Genomic DNA, 27,568 nt, shown 5'->3' with positions numbered 1-27,568 from the left:
CCAGCTAAATATAAATCATATTCTGTTTTTTTTTAACACTTTTTTGTTTACTAGATAATTCCATATGTGTTCTTTTATAGTTTTGATGTCTTCAGTATAAATCTACAATGTAGAACAAATTTAAATAAATAAAAAACTTCGAATGAGAAGGTGTGTCCAAACTTGAGACTGGTAGTATATATTAGAATATCTTTACTCATATCTGTATACATTCAGATATTCAGCTGTCCAGTGTTTTACCTCATGTTATAGTTCTTATTTCTATCAAACTGTTACTTCTATGTTTACTCTTATATTTATTCTTATTATCCCTGTGCGAACTCTGTACCGACCTGTGTTTCACTCTTATTCTTTTCACGCTTTAACACCTGAATTTCCCTATGGGTTTCAAAAACGTTTCTTACCTTGGGAGGTTTTTGAGTTTTTTAAAAATGTTTTACCTGCGGACAGTTCAGCCTTCATGAATGCAGAATGTTGTATTGTCCACAAATATAAACATGAATGCTCAAAAAGTATTGCATGGTGTTCATGATGATGTAGTATGGTATGTTATTTTTTTTGGCCACAGCTGACGTTAAATTGATAGAACTTTTTTCTGAATATTGGACATCAGTATAGTCAGAGCCTCCTTAGCAATGTTATACTGTTTTAAAAGATAACAGACGTTATTGTCGAAATTGACCAATAAGAATAAAGTATTGAACTAAGCTGTGAAATAAGGAGACTGTAATGTCACTCATAGTATTGAGTGGAAATGAACAATATTTCCCAATTACTTTGAAGGTTCTCAAATAATGAGAAAACGATCAAATAACAGTACCATCACCGGTTTATGAAAAATGTAGAAAACAAGAAATAAAGAAAAATTGAGCTTTCAGTTATGCTTTAATTGATTGGATTGCTGGTCAGCTTCAGCATCATAGTACAGAGAGAGAAATACATGTTCAGGACAGACTGGTGTTAAACCGAAATATTGCTTAGCAGGGTGAATCAGTTTATTGATTAAATATTAAAGTGAATCAGAAGTGTCGATAAATCTTCAAAACAGTGATGTCATCGAGGCCTGACATCCTGCTAGGAGTGACATCCTGACTGAAGATGTGACATCATCATTCCAGGGAGGAGGAACAGACAAAGGTTTGTGCGTCGAGACAATTGATGTCGTTGACATAGTTTCTACCTGTAGACAAAGACAACACAAAAATTAATAGATTTATAAGATGAATATAATAAAACACAAGCAAAGATGTATTGTAACTTCATGTTTTTAGTAAGCACTTTAAAAGGAATGATTAGCTTTATTTTATAATTATAAATAAAATAAAATTAATCCTTAAAAGATTGTACGATGAATAAAGAGGACAACACATAACAGCGTATTTTTTACCTGCATAGTTAATCTCCATACAGTGTTCCTTTCGTCCATGGTTGTTTGGCTCCCCGCTGCCCCAGCTTCCGAAGCTAAACTTAGAGCCATCGCTCCACAGCCACACTCCCTCCTGAGATAAAAAACATTACAAGTAATTTTCTGACTGATGTCTTCCTCTCAGGCTGAATAAACCAAAGGACAAGATAGCCTGTATGTAGCCTGAGATGCAAAAACCCAGGGCAAAAAAGCTCTCATTGGTTTTGGTGCAGTAAGAACAATTTTTTCAGAGAGACTAATAAATCGACCTGTTTCATTAAAAAGTCTAAGGGCATTAAACGGTAAGTGACATGCACTACATGCCCCCACTTTATTATCGGCAGTCCGCCTAAAGTTTTGAGATTAAAAAAGGTGGCTTATTGTTGGTTTCGCCAAGCTTTATGCTGTAAAAGTATTTCTTATAATGGAGTTTACACGCACAATTAAGTCAATAATCTCAGGGTCAACATTGTTGCAGTGCTTATATCTTTGATACAACAACATAATACATAAATCACTCACCCGAACAGCATCATGGCCTCCAACCCAAACATTTAGATTTCTGCCTGAAGCTTTTCTCACCAACTGTCGGATTTGGTTGTACTCGTGGGTCGATTGGATAGAAGCCAGATTCCCTCCGATGGAAATGCAATATCTCTATGGAGGGGAAACAAAGTCAGTCGTTTTTGAGAATATGCCAAACATTAAGTGTGCCAGTTACTGCAATATTGTTGTCATTTTGAGTACCTCAGCAGAAAACCAGTACGTTCGAATATTCTTCCAGATGAAACAGCGAGAGCCATGCTTAGTCCAACCAGGGGGGCAGTTCTCACAATCTGGAATTGTCATGAAATTAATACTTAATTAATTGAGGGAGCAACAGAAGCAATGAATGCAGTATACAGATGATGTCCAATAGGATGCCATCTTAATTTGGCTGCAGTCAAAAATTGTTGGATGCTGTATTTTCACTCTATAATTAAAATAACAACCAACCTTTTTCCTCAGGTTTTGCCTGTGGATGTAAAGAACACATTATTAGGAATGACCAGGTTATGATTCATAGTTAAGCCATTGAACAATGATCTTAATAGATATAGTCTATTATTTTGTATTAATTACTTCCGTATTTTCTTTAGCTACGCATAACAAACATTACTTACCTCTGCCTCCATCCACAGTCCACTGGTCAAACAGAGGAGCACGATGCAGTAGACAACAGATGCCATCTGTGTAAGGATCAGACATTTTACATTTTATATTTTTACAATAACTTACAGTACCTTGAGTAAATTTACCTTTTTTTACCAGAGTTCCCCTTGCAGTGCTCACAACTTCATAAAGTTGAATTTAATTTGTATCCTTAATTAATTGTATACAAGGTGTAGAGTGTAGCTTTTACAGTTTTTATTTTTAAAACAAACTAAAGAACTAAACCCTTACCTTGCTGTGATGATCAGATGAAGTAGTACTTGGAGCTGCAGCAGGTGAGTCGTGATAGTCATGGAAGGGTTAGGGTTCTTTATATACCTTGTCTAGACGGTATACACTTACACTTGATTGTCATAAGACATAACAAATTACATATTGACACAGCCTTGATTAAATATTAGACTGTTTGATAAGAAATGTTAGTTCATTTTTTGGACCAGGTTATTTGTTTTGCTGTAGCTACAGTAAATTAAACTGTGCAAGGCAAGGCTATTATTTAGATAGCTTGTTTCAACACAGACAAAAGCACGAGGAGCATTAAGATAAACTGCAGCAGAAACACATTATAAAATGACATTTAAAAACAGCCATGAAAAAGCCAAGTGATTAAAATAAAAATATAACCAGCTTAAATAAAATAATACAACTATACAATACAAAAATAAAAATAACAATTGATGTGAATATGAATAGGTTATTTCATGAAAAGCAGTGGCAAAAAATAATAGTCTTCAGCCTGGATTTTAAAAGAAGTGAGAGTTGCAGCTGACCTTATTTACAAAGCACATTTAAAAACAACCCACGCTGACCAAAGTGCTGTACAGAACAGAGCAGGTAGCCAACACAACCTTTCATAAAATAAAGAATTAAAAGAAACACTGGTGTAAACATTAATACACACAGCTCATATGAACAAATACATAGGCATAGGGATTATCAGCCAAATAGGGTGTCAAACGCTAGGGAATAAAAGTTCAAGGTTCAAGGTTCAAGGTTCAAGGTTCTTTATTGTCAATCTGACATAGCTACAGAGTAATTATGCAGTTGAAAATCTTATGTCACAGGCTTCTCCAACAATGCAACATAATAACATAACATAATAACAATAAGAGCAAGAGCAATACAAAAATAATAATAGTTATAAAAATGAAATAAAGTTATGATGTGGAATAGTGCAGTATGAGTCTATATACAAGTTATTGGAATGATATATATATATTAGGTATTAGATACATACTACTGAGTAGCAGTTGAATGTTTGAAGTTGTTTCAACAGTTCAATTTTTTAACAGTCTCACTGCCCGCGGGAAGAAACTGTCTCCGAATCTTCTTGTCCTTGCCAGGATGCTGCGGTAACGTCTGCCAGACGGCAACAGAAAGAACAGTTTGTGGCTGGGGTGATGGGGTTCTTTGATAATCCGTAGTGATTTCTTCCTGAGCCGCTGGGAGTAAAGGTCCTCCATGGATGGCAGCTCCGTCCTGGTGATGTGCTGTGCAGTTTTCACCACCCTCTGTAAAGCCTTACGATCGAGGTCGGTGCAGCTGCCGTACCAGGCCGTCATGCTGCCAGTGAGGATACTCTCTATCGTGCACCTGTAGAAGTTGCAGAGTATCCTGGAATCCATTTTGAACCTCCTCAACCTGCGGAGGAAGAAGAGCCGCTGTCGAGCTTTCTTGGTGATGGTGGTGGTGTGAAGAGACCATGTCAGGTCCTCAGTGATGTGGACCCCAAGGAACCTGAAGCTTTTGACTCTCTCCACCGTAGTCCCATTGATGGCGATGGGGGCGTGTCCCTCTCCCTGCTGCTTCCTGTAGTCCACAATCAGCTCCTTTGTTTTGCTGATGTTGAGATGGAGGTTGTTCTCCTGGCACCAAGATGTCAGGTTTTCGACCTCCTCTCTGTACGCCGTCTCGTCATCGTCTGTGATCTGGCCGATGACGGTCGTGTCATCAGCAAACTTCACGATGGTGTTGGAGCTGTGTGTGGCCACGCAGTCGTGGGTGAACAGGGAGTAGAGGAGAGGGCTGAGCACGCAGCCTTGAGGGGCACCGGTGTTGAGAATCAGGGTGGAGGATGTGATATTTCCCACCCGCACTGCCTGGGGTCTGCCCGTCAGGAAGTTCAGGATCCAGTCACAGAGGGCGCTGTTGAGCCCGAGGTCTCTGAGCTTGATGGCCAGCTTGGAGGGCACAATGGTGTTGAATGCTGAACTGTAGTCAATGAACAGCATTCTCACATATGTGTTCCTGTTCTTCGGGTCCAGGTGTGAGAGGGCAGTGTGGAGGGTGAGGGCTATGGCATCGTCTGTGGACCTGTTTGCTCTGTAGGCAAACTGCAGGGGGTCCAGAGATTCAGGGAGGGAGGAGGTGATGAATAATTTGACTAACCGCTCAAAGCACTTCATTATGATGGAGGTGAGTGCTACTGGGCGGTAGTCGTTGGGGCAGGTGATGATTGTCTTTTTGGGGACAGGAATGATGGTGGAGTGTTTAAGACATGTGGGGACTACAGACTGCAGCAGGGACCTGTTGAAGATGTCTGTGAACACCTCTGCCAGCTGAACTGCACACACCCTGAGAACACGGCCAGGGATGCCATCAGGTCCAGGAGCCTTGTGTGGGTTAACCCTTTTAAAGGATTTACACACATCTGCCCTATTTAAAACAAAAGGGCAGTGTAGCTCCTGGTCCCTCTGTACCTCCACAGCCTGGCTGCTCTCAAAGCGTGCAAAAAAACTGTTTAGCTCATCTGGGAGAGATGCGCACGCAGACACTCCCGCAGCACCCCCCGCTGCTCCTTTGTAGTCAGTCATTGTCCTTAGTCCCGCCCACATATTCCTAGTGTTACAGCCTTTGAAGTCAGATTCCACCTTGTCTTTGTACTGTCTCTTTGCATTTTTTATTGCTCTCCGGAGATCATACCTAGACTTCCTGTACTCCTCCAAATCTCCCGCTGTGTGCGCGAGAGTGCGCGCTTTCAGTTTGCCGCGCACCTCACCGTTTACCCAGGGCTTTTGATTTGGGAATGTCCGTACAGAAACCTTCGGTACCACGTCATCGATGCATTTCCCAATGTAGCAGATGACAGTGTCCGTGTGTGTGTTGATGTTATTGTCCTCAAACACACTCCAATCCGTGGATGCAAAGCAATCCTGCAGTGCTGAATCTGACTCCTCGCTCCATCGTTGTACTGTCCTTGTTATCGGTCTGTCCCTTTTAAGTTTCTGCTTGTAAGCAGGCAACAACAGTAGTGAGATATGGTCTGATTTGCCGAAGGGAGGGCGAGGGAGAGCCTTATATCCATTCCGGAAAGGGGAATAAACATGGTCCAGTATGTTTCCCCCGCGCGTCGGGAAGTTGATGTGTTGGTAATATTTTGGCAAAACCTTCTTCATGTTGGCGGTGTTTGAAATCTCCGGCCACAACGAACGCCGCATCTGGCCGTGAAGTCTCGGTTTTATCAATAAACCCAAACAGCTGATCGAGTGCCGTGTTGTTGTCGGCGAGTGGCTGCGGCGGGATATACACTGCTGTTATCACAACAGATGTGAATTCCCTCGGCAGATGGAAGGCCCGACATGAGATCATGAGGTGCTCTAGCTGTGCGGAACAGTCCGATGAAATAATCTTCACATCTGAGCACCAGTTGTTGTTAGTCATTACACACACACCGCCTCCCTTACTTTTCCCCGAGTTTGCAGTCCGGTCCTGACGAAAAATAGAGAATCCGTCAGGGACAATAGCGGAGTCCGGGATAGCGGGGTTGAGCCAAGTCTCAGTGAGAATTAACACGTTACAGTTCTTAATGTCCCGTTGAAAAGCAATCCGGCTTCTGAGTTCATCTAGCTTATTTTCAATGGATTGAACATTAGCCAGAAGAATACTCGGAAGAGGGGGCCGATTCTCACGTTTCCTCAGTCTGACCAGCAACCCGGCCCGGCATCCCCGCTTTGTCTTCTTCTTGCGTCTCTCAGGTAGAACAGCAACAGGTAGCCATGGTGAATCTCCATTGTCTGTCGGAGGGTTAATATTGTCCACGAAGTTTCGCAATTGGAAAAGTTCCTCTCTGCTATATTGTATGGCAGAGTAGGTGCGGTCGGCTAGCATGTTGCGAACCATGTTAAAAGTAAAACGGCAAAAGTAAAAGAAATATGTACAAAATACGAAAATACGAAAATGGGCAAAGTTGGAGAGGAGCACAAAGACGATGCGGCCATCGTCACCGGCGCATCACTATTCTAGTATTCTAGCTAAAACTAGTATGTTTTAGCCTGGATTTAAAGCAGTCAATGGAGGGGTCCGATCTGATAGGGAGGGGGATGCTGCTCACAGTCTTGGGGCTGCAAAAGAAAAGGCACGGTCGCCCCTGAGTTTACGTTTGGAGCATGGGACAACCTGGAGCCCCATGTTAGCCGACCTGAGGAACCAGGAGCTAGAATACGGGATTAAGAGGTCTGCAACATAGAAAGGGCGAAAAGGACGACTTGCTTTCCTTTAGCTGCAAGTAGTTTTGTGCCATCCATCCCTTAAAGGGCCCATGTCATGCTTTTCCGGTTATTAACCGTCCCCTTGTGTGTTATGAAGGTTTTTATGCATGTAAACGGTCTGCAGAGTCAAAAACCCTCAAAGTACACCCTGTAGCGAGTAAAACTCTAACACAGAAAAGACCTGTCTATGCTGCCCCAAAACGCCTCGTTGGAGATTTTAAATTTTCCATTGTTTTCTTCCTGGGTTCTGTGACATGTGAATACCCAAATCAACAACAAATGACCGGATTGGCCCAAATGGACCAATCCGCGGAGCATCTCACACACCAGAATCCCTTGGCTAACTAACAGGGAGTCCCCATTGACTTGCATAGTGCTCCCTGAACGCTGGTAATAGACGAGTTCGGGTCGCGGAGAAATGCTCTCCGCAAACCCATTCTCACAGCGTTATAAACCTTTTTCTTACTCAATATCAAGCCACACTTATTGTTTTTACTTCGGCTGTGAGTGTTTGTGTGTGCTCAGGATGAGTTTCGCTGTGTCTCTCTGTATCGCCGACCCGGAAACCTGTCCGCTCCTCGCAGCAGCTCGCAGCAGCTCGCAGCAGCGGCTCGCAGCAACAAGCCTTGCAACGAGCCTCGCAACGTCCTGACCAATCAGAGCACACTGGGCTCACAGGGAGGGGGGGGGGCAGGAGCTCCAACAAGCCGTTTAGGACAGAGAGTGAATACCTGGTGAATACACATACAGAGATGCTGTATGAGAAACCAATGTGCTTTTGGAAAATTGCACAATTTATATCTATTCTAGTAGACCTCAACAATGGAAATATGATCAGTAGAAATGGCCATGACATGGGACCTTTAATGTCCTCAATGCAATTGTTACGTCCCCACTAAGGTCTAGGGGACCTGGAGACAGTAACACACAACAACCAATGAAATGAGGGAGTTAGCGTAAAGGTTAACAAAAGTTGTATTCCTTGTATAACAAAGAACTGAACATAAATACTCTTTGTGTGAGGAGGAGGAAGAGACAAAGAAGATCGTGCCAAACAAAATAAATAAGTATAACAAAACCAGGCCTATCTCTATATCTATCCTCTGAAACCAAAACTTAAACAAAAACCCTCACTAACTAAACTAATGAGATTCTTAATATTGGATTGATCGTTTGGTTTCAGGGGGGGATAAAGCTGTGTGTCATCCGCATAACAGTGGAAGGAAATATTGTAATGTGAATGATTTAGCCAAGAGGAAGCATGTAAATAGAGAACATAATTGGACCTAGGATGGAGCCTTGTGGGACACCGCAGGGGAGACTAGCAGGGGGTGAAGATAAAGTGCCCACGTTGACGGAGAAGCTTCTGTTTTTGAGGCAGGATGTGAACCAGTCCAAGGCAGTGCCATCAATACCAGCCTCGTAGTGGAGACAGTGGCCATTTCTCAATCGCGAGGATATTGGCTTCCAAGCCAATATTTAAAGGATGCTACGTCATCAAGTGGCGCAGCAGGACCGTTCCAATGTCCAGCATACTTGGAATTCCACCGAGGCCGCGTCCTTGGTTTGGGGGAAATTTCGAGGCTGCACATGGGTAGACTTCGCGTCCTTAAAATCCCCACAATGCTTTGCGCACGGACCAATTACCCCAAATCTGTGGCGGAAAATGTAAGGCGGGGCCTCTCATATGACGCACACCTGCACACTTGCTAGCCTGTTCCACTCTTTGTTTTCCGAATGCCAGGAAGGATTCTTGCCTAGCTTCTGAAGGAAGTGACTCGGAAGACATGTGCTACCAAGCAAGCATCCTCGCGATTGAGAAACACCAAGTGTATTAAGATGTCATGATCCACTGTATCGAATGCCGCGCTGAGGTTAAGAAGAATCAGGATAGCACAGTCACCGGAGTCAGCAGAGAGTAGCGGGTCATTATACATTATACTTATACAAGGCATACTCTGTGAGAGGGTGGGGCATAAAACCGTACTACAATATTTCCAATATCTTATTTTGCTGTAGGTAGGGCTATAATTGAGTGAAAACTACCTTTTAATAGTCTTTGAGAGGAATGGAAGTTTAGATATAGGTCGGTAGTTACTAAGCAGGGTGGGTCTAGATTGGTTGACTACTGCATGCTTGAAGCAGGTTGGAAAGGTACCAGTTGCCAGAGAGCTGTTGATAATGGAGAGGATGCTGGGGCCGGTAGTGTCGAAGACATCCTTCAGGAGGGCAGTCAGGACACTGTCAACAGGCCAGGTTGAAGGTTTCATGGTGGCAACAATCTTTGTAAGTGAGGGTAGTGTGATGGGTTGAAAGCAGTCCAGTTTCGAAGAACAGACTAGCGAGATGGCTAGGTCACGGCTGGGGGGGAATGATGTTCAATCTAATATCCTCAACCTTGCTATTGAAGAAATCAAACAATTATTAACACTTAGCAGGAGACATGTCTAAGCTAATACCATTAACTTGATATTTTAAGAGTTGTTTGAAATTAGATTGGAAAAGTATTTTACTCTCGCAGCCTTAACTGCTCCCTTGTATTTGAGAAGATTGTTTCTTAAAATGTCAAAGGAAATTTGAAGCCTATCACACTTCGACTTCCGTTCTGATTTCTGCACTCCCTCCTTAGGGCTCTGGTAGTGTCATTAAGCCAGGGCAGACCTTTTAAGGGGGAACAAATCATTCAGAATTATCCATTCCTCTTTGCCTCCAAAAACAACTTAAACTTTGTTTAATTGAAGAAAATTCTCACACATCAAGTCATTAACTTGTTCAATGCATTTACTCAGTGCTGAAATAGGATCATAGTCCCCTGGTGAATTGGTTATATCAATTGGTGTGTGATCTGCATAGCTATGGTAACTTATTGTATTATTTTCCTTTATCTCAGCAAGTGGAAACATGCAGATGAGAAAGAGAAGAGGTACATGTCTGATATGCGTCATATGTATTGTAAAGCGCTTTGAGCATTCGGAAAAATAGGTAAAATAAATGTAATGAATAATTATTATTTTTATGTCATATCTTTTCACTCAGATTATGTAGTTACCGATAGAAACAAAGTTGATCATGTCCTTAAAGTAGGATTTAATTTAAAAATTGGCCATAAAGTCCCACCCAGTTTTCTAATTGTCGGAAATTGAGACATTGAGAAAACACTGAAATCATCTAAAAATAGTGAAAAGACTGAGTATTATGGGTATGGAGCAGGTTTAAGATTTTGGAGACCCTCTAAAATGTGGGTCATGATGTCACACACTCTAGCTCTATAGATCATTTCCCATATGCACCTAGGAAAACCAGTCCATCTAAAAACCTTTTTAGTCCAATAAAGTTGAGAGTCTGGATTGCCATTTTAACTTTAGCCAATTTTTTCCGTTAAAGTATGCCGAGTCATTATGACCTCAAAGTAAGGTGATGTTGCATAGATTTCTTATTCATTCCTTTGGGTAAAAAGTTAGATTTGTTTTGCAAACACTTTCATTCTTAACACTTTTTTTTTTTTTTAAAGCTTACACATGTTTAGCCTGGCACTCAATTTTAAATTTAACATGGCACTTTTTTTACAAAGCACTGCACATGGTTCTCCAAGACACATGAATCTAACATAAAGTCATTTGTTTGCCATTTTAAAACAGCAAATTACCACATTAAAAATGACTCACAAAAGGAAAAGGATGATTAGAAATAGGCCTGTAATTAGTTAAATCAGAGAGCAGAGGTTTGACCAAAGCTGTTTTAAAAGGCAGAATGGAAAATACCGGATTGCAGAGACATGTTGATTATTCTTGTCGTTTCTTGAGACAGACAGGCAAGCAGCAAGATTCCAAACACAAGACAGCATCATGTCACCACACCTTTATTGATTGAGATTATTTGACCTGTGCTAACATCAACACTGGTATTGTTTTACATTGTGAGTCTTTCAACCTGACAAATGTAAACCTGTGACACTTCTGTCTAAACTACCACAGAGGGGGTTTTAAGAACTTTGCCAGGTGTGTAAAATAAAGCAGACAGATATTGTCATTGCGATAGCATTGCAACTGTGCCAGAAGCAGTGACAGAGCTTTACAAATGTGTATTTGAAATCAAAATAAAGGCTTAGTTTAAGGATCACCATTGCCCATGTTCCACAATTGCACCCCTCGCCAAATTTTGCATCACAGCTGGTTCGATCCCATGCAAGATTAAGTTATAATAATTTTAAATTTAAGAGTTATGTTCAACTTATCTTAATATAGAATAGAGAATAGAATAGAATAGAATCGGAGGGATGAAACCCTCTTTAATGGTCACACATGCAGAGCACACAGTGTTTTTTATACTACATAACCTCAGCTTCATGGGTCACAGCCTTGGTTGGTATTATTTGTATGTATATTATATTAACTTGGATTATAAAACAAGATACACCCAAAGCAAACAAGAGTGTTTGTTTGGCCGGGAATTCCCAGAGCTCATCTGCTGCACGCTTCATTAAAGCGTAGGCCAGGAAAAGACACAAAAAACGGCATGACATCAAATGAACTGGCTTTAAATAAACATTAATGCCACTTTGGTTTCTGTTAGTTTCCATGCAACTAATGCTCCAACTATCATGCGCAGAGGAACACGTTGTTATAGGACAGTTTATTTAACCATTTGTAATGTGGGTAGGGTAGCCTCAGTTCCTAAGTAAAATAGCACTCGGCTAGAGGTAAAGTCCGGTGTAATTAGTTTGCCAGCATGTAAGGTCGCATTCACACCAGCCTTGTATAGTCAAGTTGAATCAAACCCTGGTGCGTTTACCCCCTTGGTGCGGTTCGTTTGGGTTAATGTGAAAGCAGTCCGAGACCTCTGAAGTGAACTAAACAACTGGACTCCTGTCCACTTAAAAGAGGTGGTATCGGACCGCTTGCAAGTGAAATCTGGAGCGGTTCATCGCTGGTGTGAACGCAGTCCGCACCAAAACACAGGAAGTGTAGTATTTACGAGTCACAAGAACGCGGATGTCTTCAAAATCCCCTTAATGTCTGACCAATTGTTGAACAGGATTTCCGTGCAGATGACTTGTGTTTAAAGTGTATAGACTGTTTGAGTTTTCCCTGTGTGAACGCAAACCGAACCTTCTGAAAAATGAAACAATGTAACAAATTGTCGTCTGGTGCTCACCAGAAAAGCGGACTATTAGGTGTGAATGCGACCTAAGTATTGGGGGGATAGCTGTCTGGCTCGGTTATGGGATGTACCCCTGACACCAGGTGAGAGGTCCCGGCTTAAGATCCCGGACAAATAAAGTTTGATTTGATTTGATTTGATGAGCGGTCAACTTGGGAAAGTCTGGTCTTGATATTAAATCAGGAAAAATGGGAAAAGTCTCATTAGCTAGTGGATTAAGGTTGAGAAAGGCATGCAAGGAGAGGTACCTGAATCTGCTCAAAAGCCTGACCTGAAGATTTCTAAATACATCTGACTTTGGTTTAATCCAGGTGTTTACTTTTGCTTATTGCTAGTAGTGAGATAGTAGTGGATCACTCAAGTAACCATTAAAGGGATTATTAAAGTTATCACTGTGATCCAAATGATAACAGTGACAGTATGCCAACGCCACAGTCAAAGCAAATCATTGGAACATGCTTCCACACCCATGTTGACTTAAGGTAATTGACATGCTGTTACAATGACACTGAAATGTAATTCTCATGATTTATGTCTGTCATGGTCAGAAGTTATATTGAGAAAGGGCTGTCAGGGGCACAGAGGCGTTAAAGAACGCTGCGGCATATCAAATGATGTGCCTCCTATATTTTGACTTTTGGCAAGCCGTCATACGAAATGATACAATATACTTTATTGTCCCTGTAAGGAAATTTGTTCTGGACTCTGTCCTGCAGTTCCACATACATGTACGTATACAAACATTAAAACACATTAACATATCATCACTCATACACCGTTTGCACAAACACAATACAGAGGCGCACCTATTGACAATGGTGACCTATTGCACAATCCTAATGGCCATCTTGAACCAGTCTGGCAATTGTCTTCTGACCTCTGGCATCAACAAGGAATGTTGCGCCCAGAGAACTGCCGCTCACTGGATATTTTCCCTTTTTCTGACCATTCTCTGTAATCCCTATGGTTGTGCGTGAAAATCCCAGTAGTTCAGCAGTTTCTGAAAAACTCAGACCAGCCTGTCTGGCATCCAGTGGCGGCGCCAGAGCATTTTTGTTGGGTAATCTATGGTAGGGCTAACCCATACAGTGGTGGTGCTCAAATCAGTATTTGCAATGTAATTACATACACGCTATATCGCCCCCCTTGACAGTGAAACGCCACGCGTGAGGTTTAGATTATTTCCCTGTCTCAATCAAAATGGAACTGTATGAAATAAAACGGCACATTTGTCTTGTAGTAAATAAAAAGGGATCACTGTGAACGTGACGTATGATAGTACACGTTGAAGATCCAATGGGGATACTGAATGGCGGTTTCGATTGATCTCAATCAATAAGGCATGACGCAGATCCAACGTTGCGTTGCTCTGATTGGCTGTAGGTCTATTCAAATTGCATTCGGAGGCATTTTGATCTGACCACGGCCGCGCTGATATTATAACGCCAGAGAATTTCCACACCTTTAGTGTATAAAACTCCCCCACTACTTAGACTATTCCTTGCACCCCTCTTATAGCATAGGCCCGAATGGTCTCAACCATATTGCATCAGTAACGTGCACTTGTTGTTACAGCAGGATCAGTTTGTGTGCTGTGGACACGACCCGTATATTTTCGCAATCCGTGTTCTCAACATTTAGCATTTCGCTTATTATTTAATTGAATTTGCATCACTTTTCATGGTGGGGCTAAGGTGGGGCTAAGCCATTTATTGGTATGGCTGTAGCCTACCCCAGCCATACCCTGGCGCCGCCACTGCTGGCATCAACAACAATGCAACATTCAAGGTAACTTAAAGGGGACCTATCATGCAAAATGCACTTTTGTACGTCTTTTATACATGAATATGTGTCCCCGGTGTTCCAGGGAACTCACCAAGTGTCAGAAAACACAACCCTCTCTATTTTCCTCCATACCCAAATCTCTAAAAAAGGGGCTGCAACGGATCTGATAAAAACTGATCCAGATTTGAACACTTTCCTGACGTCAGGACAGTGGCGCTACGGCTATTGGGCCAACTCCACCAATCAGGAGGAGACAACCACGGCATTGCCGTTCGAAAGCGCTGGAGACGTTGTAGTACATATGCCAGGCCTCTAGATGGTGCTGTTGCTCACAGAATCAACCCTTGCTAAAACAGATCTAAAAAAATGTCAAATTGAGCAAAATGAGGCATGGCTAAAATGCATGATCTGTTTGGTATTTAAAAAAAAAAAAAGTATAAATATGCCTTATATAGGTATGGTCCTACACTATATTATTCAAATATAGCATGATAGGTCCACTTTAAATCACCTTTCTTCCCCATTCTGATCCTCTGTTGAACTTCACCAGGCCGTCTTCACCATGTCTACATGCCTAAATGCATTGAGTTGTTGCCATGTGATTGGCTGATTAGATATTTGCGTTAACGAGCATTTGTAAAGGTGTACATAATAAAGTGGCTAGTGAGTGTGTGTATATATATATATATACATATACAGTACCAGTCAAAAGTTTGGACACACCTTCTCATTCAATGGTTTTTATTTATTTGAATTTGTTTCTAATACTGAAGACATCAAAACTATGAAAGAACACATATGGAATTATCTAGTTAACAAAAAAGTGTTAAAAAATTCAGAATATGATTTTTATTTTAGATTCTTCAAAGTAGCCCCCTTTTGCCTTGAAGACAGCTTTGCATACCCTTGGCTTCTCTCAGTCAGCTTCATGAGGTCGTCACCTGGAATGGTTTTCAATTAACACGTGTGCCTTATCAAGAGTCAATTTGTGGAATTACTTGCCTTCTTAACAGGCCCGCCCCCTCGCAGATCACGCCTCATCACATAACTTTGTGTGGGGCCACAAGTTGGCCAGGGGCGGGCGGCCCTGCTTCTTAATGTGTTTGAGACCATCAGTTGTGTTGTGCAGAGGTAGGGTTAGTGCACAGTGGAGAGCCCTATTTGAATACTGTTGTGATCCATATTATGGCAAGAACGACTCAACTCAGTGAAGAGAAACGACCGTCCATCATCACTTTAAGAAATGAAGGCTAGTCGATCTGGAAAATGTAAAGAACTTTGAATGTATCCTCAAGTGCAGTCGCAAAAACCAAACACTATGACTCTCATGAGGACCCCCCCTGGAAAGGAAGAGCAAGAGTTACCACTGCTGCAGAGGATAAATACATCATAGTTACCAGCCTCAGAAACTGCAAATTAAAGCACCTCAGATTAGAGCCCACATAAATTATCACAGAGCTCAATTAGCAAACAATCTCCACATCCACTGTTCAGAGGAGACTTCGTGAATCAGGCCTTCATGGTCCAATTGCTGCAAAGACGCCATTACCGAGGATTAACAACAAGAATAAGATAATTGTTTGGGCCAAGAAACACAAGGATTGGTCATTAGACAGTGGAAATCTGTACTTTGGTCTGATGAGTCCAAATTTGAGATTTTTGGTTCCAACCGCCGTGTCGTGTGAGATGCATAAAAGCTGAGCGGATGGTTTCTGCATGTGTGGTTCCCACCAGGAAGCATGGAGGAGGAAGTGTGATGGTGTGGGGCGGCTTTGCTGGTGTCACTGTTGGTGATTTATTCAGAATTCAAGGCATACTTAACCAACATGGCTACCACAGCATTCTGCTAATGCCAGCTAAATATAAATCATATTCTGTTTTTTTTTAACACTTTTTTGTTTACTAGATAATTCCATATGTGTTCTTTTATAGTTTTGATGTCTTCAGTATAAATCTACAATGTAGAACAAATTAAAATAAATAAAAAACTTCGAATGAGAAGGTGTGTCCAAACTTGAGACTGGTAGTGTATATATTAGAATATCTTTACTCATGTATACATTCAGATATTCAGCTGTCCAGTGTTTTACCTCATGTTATGTTATAGTTCTTATTTCTATCAAACTGTTACTTCTATGTTTACTCTTATATGTATTCTTATTATCCCTGTGCGAACTCTGTACCGACCTGTGTTTCACTCTTATTCTTTTCATGCTTTAACACCTGAATTTCCCTAAGGGTTTCAAAAACGTTTCTTACCTTGGAAGGTTTTTGAGTTTTTTTTTGTTTTTTTACCTGCGAACAGTTCAACCTTCATGAATCCAGAATGTTGTATTGTCCACAAATATAAACATAAATGCTCAAAAAGTATTGCATGGTGTTCATGATGATGTAGTATGGTATGTTATTTTTTTGGCCACAGCTGACGTTAAATTGATAGAACTTTTTTCTGAATATTGGACATCAGTATAGTCAGAGCCTCCTTAGCAATGTTCTACTATTTTAAAAGATAACTGACGTTATTGTCGAAATTGACCAATAAGAATAAAGTATTGAACTAAGCTGTGAAATAAGGAAACTGTAATGTCTCTCATAATAGTGAGTGGAAATGAACACTATTTCCCAATTACTTTGATGGTTCTCAACTAATGAGAAAACGATCAAATAACAGTACCATCACCGGTTTATGAAAAATGTAGAAAATAAGAAATAAAGAAACATTGAGCTTTCAGTTATGCTTTAATTGATTGGATTGCTGGTCAGCTTCAGCATCATAGTACAGAGAGAGAAATACATGTTCAGGACAGACTGGTGTTAAACCGAAATATTGCTTAGCAGGGTGAATCAGTTTATTGATTAAATATTAAAGTGAATCAGAAGTGTCGATAAATCTTCAAAACAGTGATGTTATCGAGGCCTGACATCCTGCTAGGAGTGACATCCTGACTGAAGATGTGACATCATCATTCCAGGGAGGAGGAACAGACAAAGGCTCGCCTGTCGCGACAAGATTGGTCGTTGACATAGTTTTGACCTGAAGACAAAGACAATGAATATGATGAATATAATAAAACACAAGCAAAGATGTATTGTAACGTCATGTTTTTAGTAAGCACTTTAAAAGGAATGATTAGCTTTATTTTATAATTCTCCTTAAAAGATTGTACGATGAATAAAGAGGACAACACATAACAGCGTATTTTTTACCTCTCCAGTTAATCTCCATGCAGTGTTCCTTTCCTCCTTTGTTGTTTGGCTCCCCCCTGCCCCAGCTTCCGAAGCTAAACTTAGAGCCATCGCTCCACAGCCACACTCCCTCCTGATAAAAAACATTACAAGTAATTTTCTGACTGATGTCTTCCTCTCAGGCTGAATAAACCAAAGGACAAAATCGACCTGTTTCATTAAAAAGTCTAAGGGCATTAAACGGTAAGTGACATGCGCCACATGCCCACTTTATTATCAGCAGTCTGCCTGAAGTTTTGAGATTAAAAAAGGTGGCTTATTGTTGGTTTCCCAAGCTTTATGTTGTAAAAGTATTTCTTATAATGGAGTTTACAGGCACAACCAAGTAAATAATCTCAGGGTGGTAGTCAAATGTTCACAAAGCCATTTCAATCCATTGTTTACTTAAATATACAAACCAGTAGAGATTGGAGCAAAATAAAATTGTTGCAGTGCTTATATCTTTGATACAACAACATAATACATAAATCACTCACCCGAACAGCATCATGGCCTCCAACCCAAACATTTCGATTAGTCCTTGTAGCTGTTCTCACCACCTGTCGGATTTGGTTGTACTCGTGGGTCGATTGGATAGAAGCCAGATTCCCTCCGATGGCAATGCAATGTCTCTATGGAGGGGAAACAAAGTCAGTCGTTGTTGAGAACATGCCAAACATTAAGTGTGCCAGTTACTGCAATATTGTTGTCATTTTGAGTACCTCAGCAGAAGCCCAGTCCAATGTATGAGGCTTGTAGATGAAACAGCGAGAGCCATGCTTAGTCCAACCAGGGGGGCAGTTCTCACAATCTGGAATTGTCATGAAATTAATACTTAATTAATTGAGGGAGCAACAGAAGCAATGAATGCAGTATACAGATGATGTCCAATAGGATGCCATCTTAATTTGGCTGCAGTCAAAAATTGTTGGATGCTGTATTTTCACTCTATGATTAAAATAACAACCAACCTTTTTCCTCAGCTTTTGCCTGTGGATGTAAAGAACACATTATTAGGAATGACCAGGTTATGATTCATAGTTAAGCCATTGAACAATGATCTTAATAGATATAGTCTATTATTTTGTATTAATTACTTCCGTATTTTCTTTAGCTACGCATAACAAACATTACTTACCTCTGCCTCCATCCACAGTCCACTGGTCAAACAGAGGAGCACGATGCAGTAGACAACAGAAGCCATCTGTGTAAGGATCAGACATTTTACATTTTATATTTTACAATAACTTACAGTACCTTGAGTACATTTAACTTTTTTTACCAGAGTTCCCCTTGCAGCGGTCACAACTTCATAACATTTAATTTGTATCCTTAATTAATTGTATACAAGGTGTAGAGTCTAACTTTTACAGTTTTTATTTTTAAAACAACCTAAAGTACAAAACGCAACAAACTTTTACTGATATGTGCTGGGTCCAGGCTCAAGGGCATATGGCACTCTCAACTCTTTCCAGCACATGCCGGGGCCCTGCCTGCCAGTAGCTTTGCCGATATCTGTGTTGATAGGTAATAGACTAAATCAGCTTAGAAACAGGAAGTGCTCAAACGTTTGTGTGAGGTTATCAAATTTAGCAGTGATTCCATGTCAGCCACAGCTTGTCACAAAATGTTTTACTGATAGTGTATTTAACAAACTTAAACTAGCTTTATTAAATGTCAGGTCTTTGGCAGGAAAAACATTTTTAATCAATGATTTTATCACTGAGCACAATCTCGATTTTATGTTTTTAACGGAAACTTGGATTGAACAAAATAACAGTGCAGCTGTTCTTATCGAATCAACCCCTCCCAACTTTAGTTTTATGAGTCAGGAAAGAATGCATAAGAAAGGGGGTGGAGTTGCTATTTTGTTCAATGATTCCATTCAATGCAGGAAGACATCTTATGGGGACTTTGCTTCTTTTGAATATGTGGCCCTTCAGCTGAAATGCTCCTCTCGAGCTCTGTTCCTAAATATCTATAGACCACCCAAATACTGTGCAAGCTTTTTTGATGATTTTACTGAACTGCTGTCTATAGTGTGTATTGACTTTGACCGTTTAGTCATTGTTGGTGATTTTAACATCCATGTTGACAACCCCCAGGACAGAGGGGCTAAAGAACTGTTTTGTGTTCTTGATAACTATGGACTGACTCAGCATGTGGCGGAGCCCACGCACAATAAGGGGCACACTCTGGACTTAATTATCTCAAAGGGTCTGAATATCTCAAAGGTTGTGGTGACTGATGTTGCACTCTCTGATCATTCCTGTGTTTTCTTTGAGAGCTCTATTTCTGTTCACAAAAATGTTCAGAAAGAGGTAACCACAAAGCGATATTTAACTGAAAATACTAGGGAAATGTTTACTCAGAATTTCTCATCCACACTTGCCCCTGCTAACATCTCAGTAAATGAGCTAGTAGATCATTTTAATTCAAAAATTAAAAATGTTATAGATACCATTGCTCCAACTAAGGTAAAGGAAGTGATTAGCAAGAAAATATCTCCATGGAGAAAGGCCATGACCGTGAGAACAGAAAAAAGAGAGTGTCGAAAAGCTGAACGTAGGTGGCGAAAAACAAATCTCCAGGTTCACTTTGAAATCTATAAAGAGAGACTTGGCCTTTATAATTTGGAATTGAAAAACGCACGACAGTCTTTCTTCTCTGACATCATTACCAAAAACAAAAACAACGCACGTGCCTTGTTTGCTACCGTCGACAGACTAACTAACCCCCCAGTGTCAGTAGCCTCTGAATTTCTATCCACCAGGGCGTGCAATGATTTTGCCTCCTTCTTCACTGACAAAATTCAGAAAATTAGACAAGCAGTCAGTGCCTCTACATCAGGTACAGCAAATGTTTTGTCCCTATGTCCACCTAATATCAATTCAAACACCATGACACAATTCCATCAGATTAATGGTAAAAACTTAGAGGACATTATTCAACTTCTGAAATCCTCCTCCTGCTGCCTTGATATTATTCCAACAGGATTTTTCAAAGATGTTTTTCCTTGCATGGCCTCAGATCTACTTCATATAGTAAACACATCTCTTCACTCAGGTATTTTTCCAGAGGCCCTGAAAACTGCAGTCATTAAACCGCTCTTAAAAAAGAATAATCTAGATGCCTCAGTAATGAACAATTACAGGCCAATATCAAACCTGCCATTTCTAGGTAAAATCATTGAAAAAGTAGTATTTCAACAGTTGAGTAACTTCTTGCATTTAAATAACTGTTTGGATGTGTTCCAGTCAGGATTTCGTCCAAACCACAGCACTGAGACTGCTCTTGTAAAGGTCTTCAATGACATCCACTTAAACACAGACAGTGGCAGAACTTCAGTGTTAGTATTATTAGATCTCAGTGCTGCATTTGACACTGTTGACCACAACATATTACTAGACCGACTAGAAAACTGGGTGGGACTTTCGGCAACAGTTCTAAATTGGTTTGAGTCCTACTTAAAGGACAGAAAAAACTTTATTTCTATAGGTAAATACACATCTGAGTTGACAAATATGACATGTGGGGTACCTCAAGGCTCCATCTTGGGGCCTCTTCTCTTTAACATCTACATGCTACCACTGGCTCAGATAATGAAAAACAACAAAATAAGTTACCATAGCTATGCGGATGACACACAAATTTACGTAACAATTTCACCAGGAGATTATGCTCCAATTCAAACACTGAGTAAGTGCATTGAACAAATCAATGACTGGATGTGTCAGAACTTTCTCCAATTAAACAAAGATAAAACTGAGGTAATGGTTTTTGGAGCCAAGGCAGAACGTATAAAAGTTAGCGCTGAGCTTCAGTCTGCAATGTTCAAAACAACAGATAAAGCCAGAAATCTAGGTGTAGTCATGGACTCTGACCTGAGTTTCAACAGTCACATTAAAACAGTTACTAAATCAGCCTACTATCACCTAAAGAACATATCTAGGATTAAAGGACTAATGTCACAGCAGGATTTGGAAAAACTTGTCCATGCTTTTATCTTCAGTAGACTCGACTACTGCAATGGTGTCTTTACAGGCCTCACTAAAAAATCTATTAGAAAGCTGCAGCTAATTCAGAACGCCGCTGCTCGAGTCCTCACTAACACTAAGAAAGTGGATCACATCACTCCTGTTCTGAAGTCTTTACACTGGCTTCCTGTGTGTCAAAGAATAGATTTCAAAATATTGTTGCTGGTTTATAAAGCTTTGAATGGTTTAGGCCCAAAATACATGTCTGACCTACTGCTAAATTATGAACCATCCAGAACCCTCAGGTCTTCAGGGACTGGTCAGCTTTCTGTCCCCAGAGTCAGAACTAAACATGGTAAAGCAGCATTCAGTTATTATGCTCCGAATATCTGGAACAAACTCCCAGAAACCTGCAGGTCCGCTGCAACTCTTACTAGTTTTAAATCCAGGCTGAAGACTTTTCTTTTTGCCGCTGCTTTTAATTGAACTATTCACATCTTAAACTGCACTATAACTTTTAACTTTTATTCATGTATTTTTTCTTTTAATGTTTATTTTATTATCTTTCCTTTTTAATGACTGATTTTAAATGCCATTTTTAAAATGTCTTCCATTTTTGTAAAGCACTTTGAATTACCTTGTGTTGAAAGGTGCTATATAAATAAACTTGCCTTGCCTTGCCTTGCCTTGCCTTGCCTTGCCTTGCCTTGCCTAAAGAACTAAACCCTTACCTTGCTGTGATGATCAGATGAAGTAGTACTTGCAGCTGCAGCAGGTGAGTCGTGATAGTCATGAAAGGGTTAGGGTTCTTTATATACCTTGTCTAGACGGTATACACTTACACTTGATTGTCATAAGACATAACAAATTACATATTGACACAGCCTTGATTAAATATTAGACTGTTTCATCCGAAATGTTAGTGTTTTTTGGACCAGGTTATTTGTTTTGCTGTAGCTACAGTAAATTAAACTGTGCAAGGCAAGGCTATTATTTAGATAGCTTGTTTCAACACAGACAGAAACACGAGGAGCATTAAGATAAACTGCAGCAGAAACACATTATAAAATGACATTTAAATATATTTAAAAACAGTCATGAAAGAGCCAAGTGATTAAAATAAAAATATAACCAGCTTAAATAAAATAATACAACTATACAATACAAAAATAAAAATAACAATTGAGTTTAAGATATGAATAGGTTATTTCATGAAAAGCAGTGGCAAAAAATAATAGTCTTCAGTCTAGATTTTAAAAGAAGTGAGAGTTGCAGCTGACCTTATTTACAAAGCACATTTAAAAACAACCCACGCTGACCAAAGTGCTGTACAGAACAGAGCAGGTAGCCAACACAACCTTTCATAAAATAAATAATTAAAAGAAACCCTGGTGTAAACATTAATACACACAGCTCATATAAACAAATACATAGGCATAGGCACTATCAGCCAAATAGGGAGTCAAACGCTAGGGAATAAAAGTATGTTTTAGCCTGGATTTAAAGCAGTCAATGGAGGGGTCCGATCTGATAGGGAGGGGGATGCTGCTCACAGTCTTGGGGCTGCAAAAGAAAAGGCACGGTCGCCCCTGAGTTTACGTTTGGAGCGTGGGACAACCTGGAGCCCCATGTTAGCCGACCTGAGGAACCTGGAGCTAGAATACGGGATTAAGAGTTCTGCAACATAGAAAGGGCCCTGCCTATTTAGGGCTTTATACACAAACCGGAGAAGTTTAAAATCAATCCTGAAGCACACTGGCAGCCAGTGGAGAGAGGCCAGAATGGGGGTAATATCGAACTGTTTGTCAAACTTAAAGGCAGATTCAAATATCACACCAAGGTTTTTGACAAGGGCGGACAGGTTGCCAAGACTGTTGGTAAATGCTTTGAATGAGTCAGGGGGGGCGAAAAGGACGACTTGCTTTCCTTTAGCTGCAAGTAGTTTTGTGCCATCCATCCCTTAAAGGGCCCATGTCATGCTTTTCCGGTTATTAACCGTCCCCTTGTGTGTTATGAAGGTTTTTATGCATGTAAACGGTCTGCAGAGTCAAAAACCCTCAAAGTACACCCTGTAGCGAGTACAACTCTAACACAGAAAAGACCTGTCTATGCTGCCCCAAAACGCCTCGTTGGAGATTTCAAATTTTCCATTGTTTTCTTCCTGGGTTCTGTGACATGTGAATACCCAAATCAACAACAAATGACCGGATTGGCCCAAATGGACCAATCCGCGGAGCATCTCACACACCAGAATCCCTTGGCTAACTAACAGGGAGTCCCCATTGACTTGCATAGTGCTCCCTGAACGCTGGTAATAGACGAGTTCGGGTCGCGGAGAAATGCTCTCCGCAGACCCATTCTCACAGCGTTATAAACCTTTTTCTTACTCAATATCAAGCCACACTTATTGTTTTTACTTCGGCTGTGAGTGTTTGTGTGTGCTCAGGATGAGTTTCACTGTGTCTCTCTGTATCGCCGACCCGGAAACCTGTCCGCTCCTCGCAGCAGCTCGCAGCAGCTCGCAGCAGCGGCGAGCAGCAACGAGCCTCGCAACGAGCCTCGCAACGAGCCTCGCAAGTCAGCAGAGAGGAGCAGGTCATTATACACTATACTTATACAAGGCATACTCTGTGAGAGGGTGGGGCATAAAACCGTACTACAATATTTCCAATATCTTATTTTGCTGTAGGTAGGGCTGTAATTGAGTGAAAACTACCTTTTAATGGTCTTTGAGAGGAATGGAAGTTTAGATATAGGTCGGTAGTTACTAAGCAGGGTGGGGTCTAGATTGGTTGACTACTGCATGCTTGAAGCAGGTTGGAAAGGTACCAGTTGCCAGAGAGCTGTTGATAATGGAGAGGATGCTGGGGCCGGTAGTGTCAAAGACATCCTTCAGGAGGGCAGTCGGGACACTGTCAAGAGGCCAGGTTGAAGGTTTCATGGTGGCAACAATCTTTGTAAGTGAGGGTAGTGTGATGGGTTGAAAGCAGTCTAGTTTCGAAGAACAGACTAGCGAGATGGCTAGGTCACGGCTGGGGGGGAATGATGTTCAATCTTATATCCTCAACCTTGCTATTGAAGAAATCAAACAATTATTAACACTTAGCAGGAGACATGTCTAAGCTAATACCATTAACTTGATATTTTAGGAGTTGTTTGAAATTAGATTGGAAAAGTATTTTACTCTCGCAGCCTTAACTGCTCCCTTGTATTTGAGAAGATTCTTTCTTAAAATGTCAAAGGAAATTTGAAGCCTATCACACTTCGACTTCCGTTCTGATTTCTGCACTCCCTCCTTAGGGCTCTGGTAGTGTCATTAAGCCAGGGCAGACCTTTTAAGGGGGAACAAATCATTCAGAATGATCCATTCCTCTTAGCCTCCAAAAACAACTTAAACTGTGTTTAATTGAAGAAAGTTCTCACACATCAAGTCATTAACTTGTTCAATGCATTTACTCAGTGCTGAAATAGGATCATAGTCCCCTGGTGAATTGGTTATATCAATTGGTGTGTGATCTGCATAGCTATGGTAACTTATTGTATTGTTTTCCTTTATCTGAGCAAGTGGAAACATGCAGATGAGAAAGAGAAGAGGTACATGTCTGATATGCGTCATATGTATTGTAAAGCGCTTTGAGCATTCGGAAAAATAGGTAAAATGAATGTAATGAATAATTATTATTTTTATGTCATATCTTTCCACTCAGATTATGTAGTTACCTATAGAAACAAAGTTGATCATGTCCTTAAAGTAGGATTTAATTTAAAACTAGGCCATAAAGTCCCACCCAGTTTTCTAGTCGCAAATTGAGACATTGAGAAAACACTGAAATCATCTAAAAATAGTGAAAAGACTGAGTATTATGGGTATGGAGCAGGTTTAAGATTTTGGAGACCCTCTAAAATGTGGGTCATGATGTCACACACTCTAGCTCTATAGATCCTTTCCCATATGCACCTAGGAAAACCAGTCCATCTAAAAACCTTTTTAGTCCAATAAAGTTGAGAGTCTGGATTGCCATTTTAACTTTAGCCAATTTTCTCCGTTAAACTATGCCGAGTCATTATGACCTCAAAGTAAGGTGATGTTGCATAGATTTCTTATTCATTCCTTTGGGGAAAAAGTTAGATTTGTTTTTTCATTCTTAACACTTTTTTTTTTTTTTTAAAGCTTACACATGTTTAGCCTGGCACCCAATTTTAAATTGAACATGGCACTTTTTTTACAAAGCACTGCATATGGTTCTCCAAGACACATGAATCTGACATAAAGTCATTTGTTTGCCATTTTAAAACAGCCATTAAAAATGACTCACAAAAGGAAAAGGATGATTAGAAATAGGCCTGTAATTAGTTAAATCAGAGAGCAGAGGTTTGACCAAAGCTGTTTTAAAAGGCAGAATGGAAAATACCGGATTGCAGAGACATGTTGATTATTCTTGTCGCTTCTTGAGACAGACAGGCAAGCAGCAAGATTCCAAACACAAGACAGCATCATGTCACCACACCTTTATTGATTGAGATTATTTTACCTGTGCTAACATCAACACTGGTATTGTTTTACATTGTGAGTCTTTCAACCTGACACATTTAAACCTGTGACACTTCTGTCTAAACTACCACAGAGGGGGTTTTAAGAACTTTGCCAGGTGTGTAAAATAAAGTAGACAGATATTGTCATTGCGATAGCATTGCAACTGTGCAAGAAGCAGTGACAGAGCTTTACAAATGTGTATTTGAAATCAAAATAAAGGCTTAGTTTAAGGATCACCATTGCCCATGTTCCACACTTGCACCCCTCGCCAAATGTTGCATCACAGCTGGTTCGATCCCATGCAAGATTAAGTTATAATAATTTAAAACTTAAGAGTTATGTTCAATTTATCTTAATATAGAATAGAGAATAGAATAGAATAGAATCGGAGGGATGAAACCCTCTTTAATGGTTACACATGCAGAGCACACAGTGTTTTTTATACTACATAACCTCAGCTTCATGGGTCACAGCCTTGGTTGGTATTATTTGTATGTATATTATATTAACTTGGATTATAAAACAAGATACACCCAAAGCAAACAAGAGTGTTTGTTTGGCCGGGAATTCCCAGAGCTCATCTGCTGCACGCTTCATTAAAGTGTAGGCCAGGAAAAGACACAAAAAACGGCATGACATCAAATGAACTGGCTTTAAATAAACATTAATGCCACTTTGGTTTCTGTTAGTTTCCATACAACTAATGCTCCAACTATCATGCACAGAGGAACACGTTGTTATAGGACAGTTTATTTAACCATTTGTAATGTGGGTAGGGTAGCCTCAGTTCCTAAGTAAAATAGCACTCGGCTCGAGGTAAAGTCCGGTGTAATTAGTTTGACAGCATGTAAGGTCGCATTCACACCAGCCTTGTATAGTCAAGTTGAATCAAACCCTGGTGCGTTTACCCCCTTGGTGCGGTTCGTTTGGGTTAATGTGAAAGCAGTCCGAGACCTCTGAAGTGAACTAAACAACTGGACTCCTGTCCACTTAAAAGAGGTGGTATCGGACCGCTTAAAAGTGAAATCTGGAGCGGTTCATCGCTGGTGTGAATGCAGTCCGCACCAAAACACAGGAAGTGTAGTATTTACGAGTCACAAGAATGCGGATGTCTTCAAAATCCCCTTAATGTCTGACCAATTGTTGAACAGGATTTCCGTGCAGATGACTTGTGTTTAAAGTGTATAGACTGTTTGAGTTTTCCCTGTGTGAACGCAAACCGAACCTTCTGAAAAATGAAACAATGTAACAAACTGTCGTCTGGTGCTCACCAGAAAAGCGGACTATTAGGTGTGAATGCGACCTAAGTATTGGGGGGATAGCTGTCTGGCTCGGTTATGGGATGTACCCCTGACACCAGGTGAGAGGTCCCGGCTTAAGATCCCGGACAAATAAAGTTTGATTTGATTTGATTTGATGAGCGGTCAACTTGGGAAAGTCTGGTCTTGATATTAAATCAGGAAAAATGGGAAAAGTCTCATTAGCTAGTGGATTAAGGTTGAGAAAGGCATGCAAGGAGAGGTACCTGAATCTGCTCAAAAGCCTGACCTGAAGATTTCTAAATACATCTGACTTTGGTTTAATCCAGGTGTTTACTTTTGCTTATTGCTATAGTGAGATAGTAGTGGATCACTCAAGTAACCATTAAAGGGATTATTAAAGTTATCACTGTGATCCAAATGATAACAGTGACAGTATGCCAACGCCACAGTCAAAGCAAATCATTGGAACATGCTTCCACACCCATGTTGACTTAAAGGGCCCATGTCATGGCCATTTCCAC

General features: G+C 40.6%; 1 protein-coding gene across 1 annotated transcript; it reads right to left on the bottom strand.

Moving 5' to 3' along the window:
* Positions 1-866: 866 nt before the first annotated feature.
* On the bottom strand, positions 867-22,036 carry LOC117483392 (galactose-specific lectin nattectin-like). Its single transcript, XM_034131723.1, has 7 exons — positions 21,983-22,036; positions 2,569-2,634; positions 2,402-2,420; positions 2,153-2,241; positions 1,928-2,062; positions 1,388-1,499; positions 867-1,180 (listed from the first exon to the last, which is right to left on the bottom strand). Exons 2-7 carry the CDS (start codon positions 2,632-2,634, stop codon positions 1,110-1,112), a joined length of 492 nt encoding a protein of 163 aa, XP_033987614.1. The 5' UTR covers positions 21,983-22,036; the 3' UTR covers positions 867-1,109.
* Between the last annotated feature and the right edge of the window lie 5,532 nt (positions 22,037-27,568).

Source organism: Trematomus bernacchii, unplaced genomic scaffold (genome assembly GCF_902827165.1).
Source record: "Trematomus bernacchii unplaced genomic scaffold, fTreBer1.1, whole genome shotgun sequence".
Lineage (NCBI taxonomy): Eukaryota > Metazoa > Chordata > Actinopteri > Perciformes > Nototheniidae > Trematomus > Trematomus bernacchii.
Note: the sequence above shows the minus strand (reverse complement) of the source record. Positions and strands in the feature narration are given on the sequence as shown.

Excerpts from the sequence above, each read along its gene's own strand:
- LOC117483392 (XM_034131723.1), bottom strand. The coding sequence starts at position 2,634 with ATGGCATCTGTTGTCTACTGCATCGTGCTCCTCTGTTTGACCAGTGGA. Across the intron at positions 2,063-2,152 it reads CGTACTGGTTTTCTGCTGAG|AGATATTGCATTTCCATCGG; the intron begins GTACTCAAAATG and ends TCCCCTCCATAG. Across the intron at positions 1,181-1,387 it reads TATGGAGATTAACTATGCAG|GTAGAAACTATGTCAACGAC; the intron begins GTAAAAAATACG and ends CTTTGTCTACAG.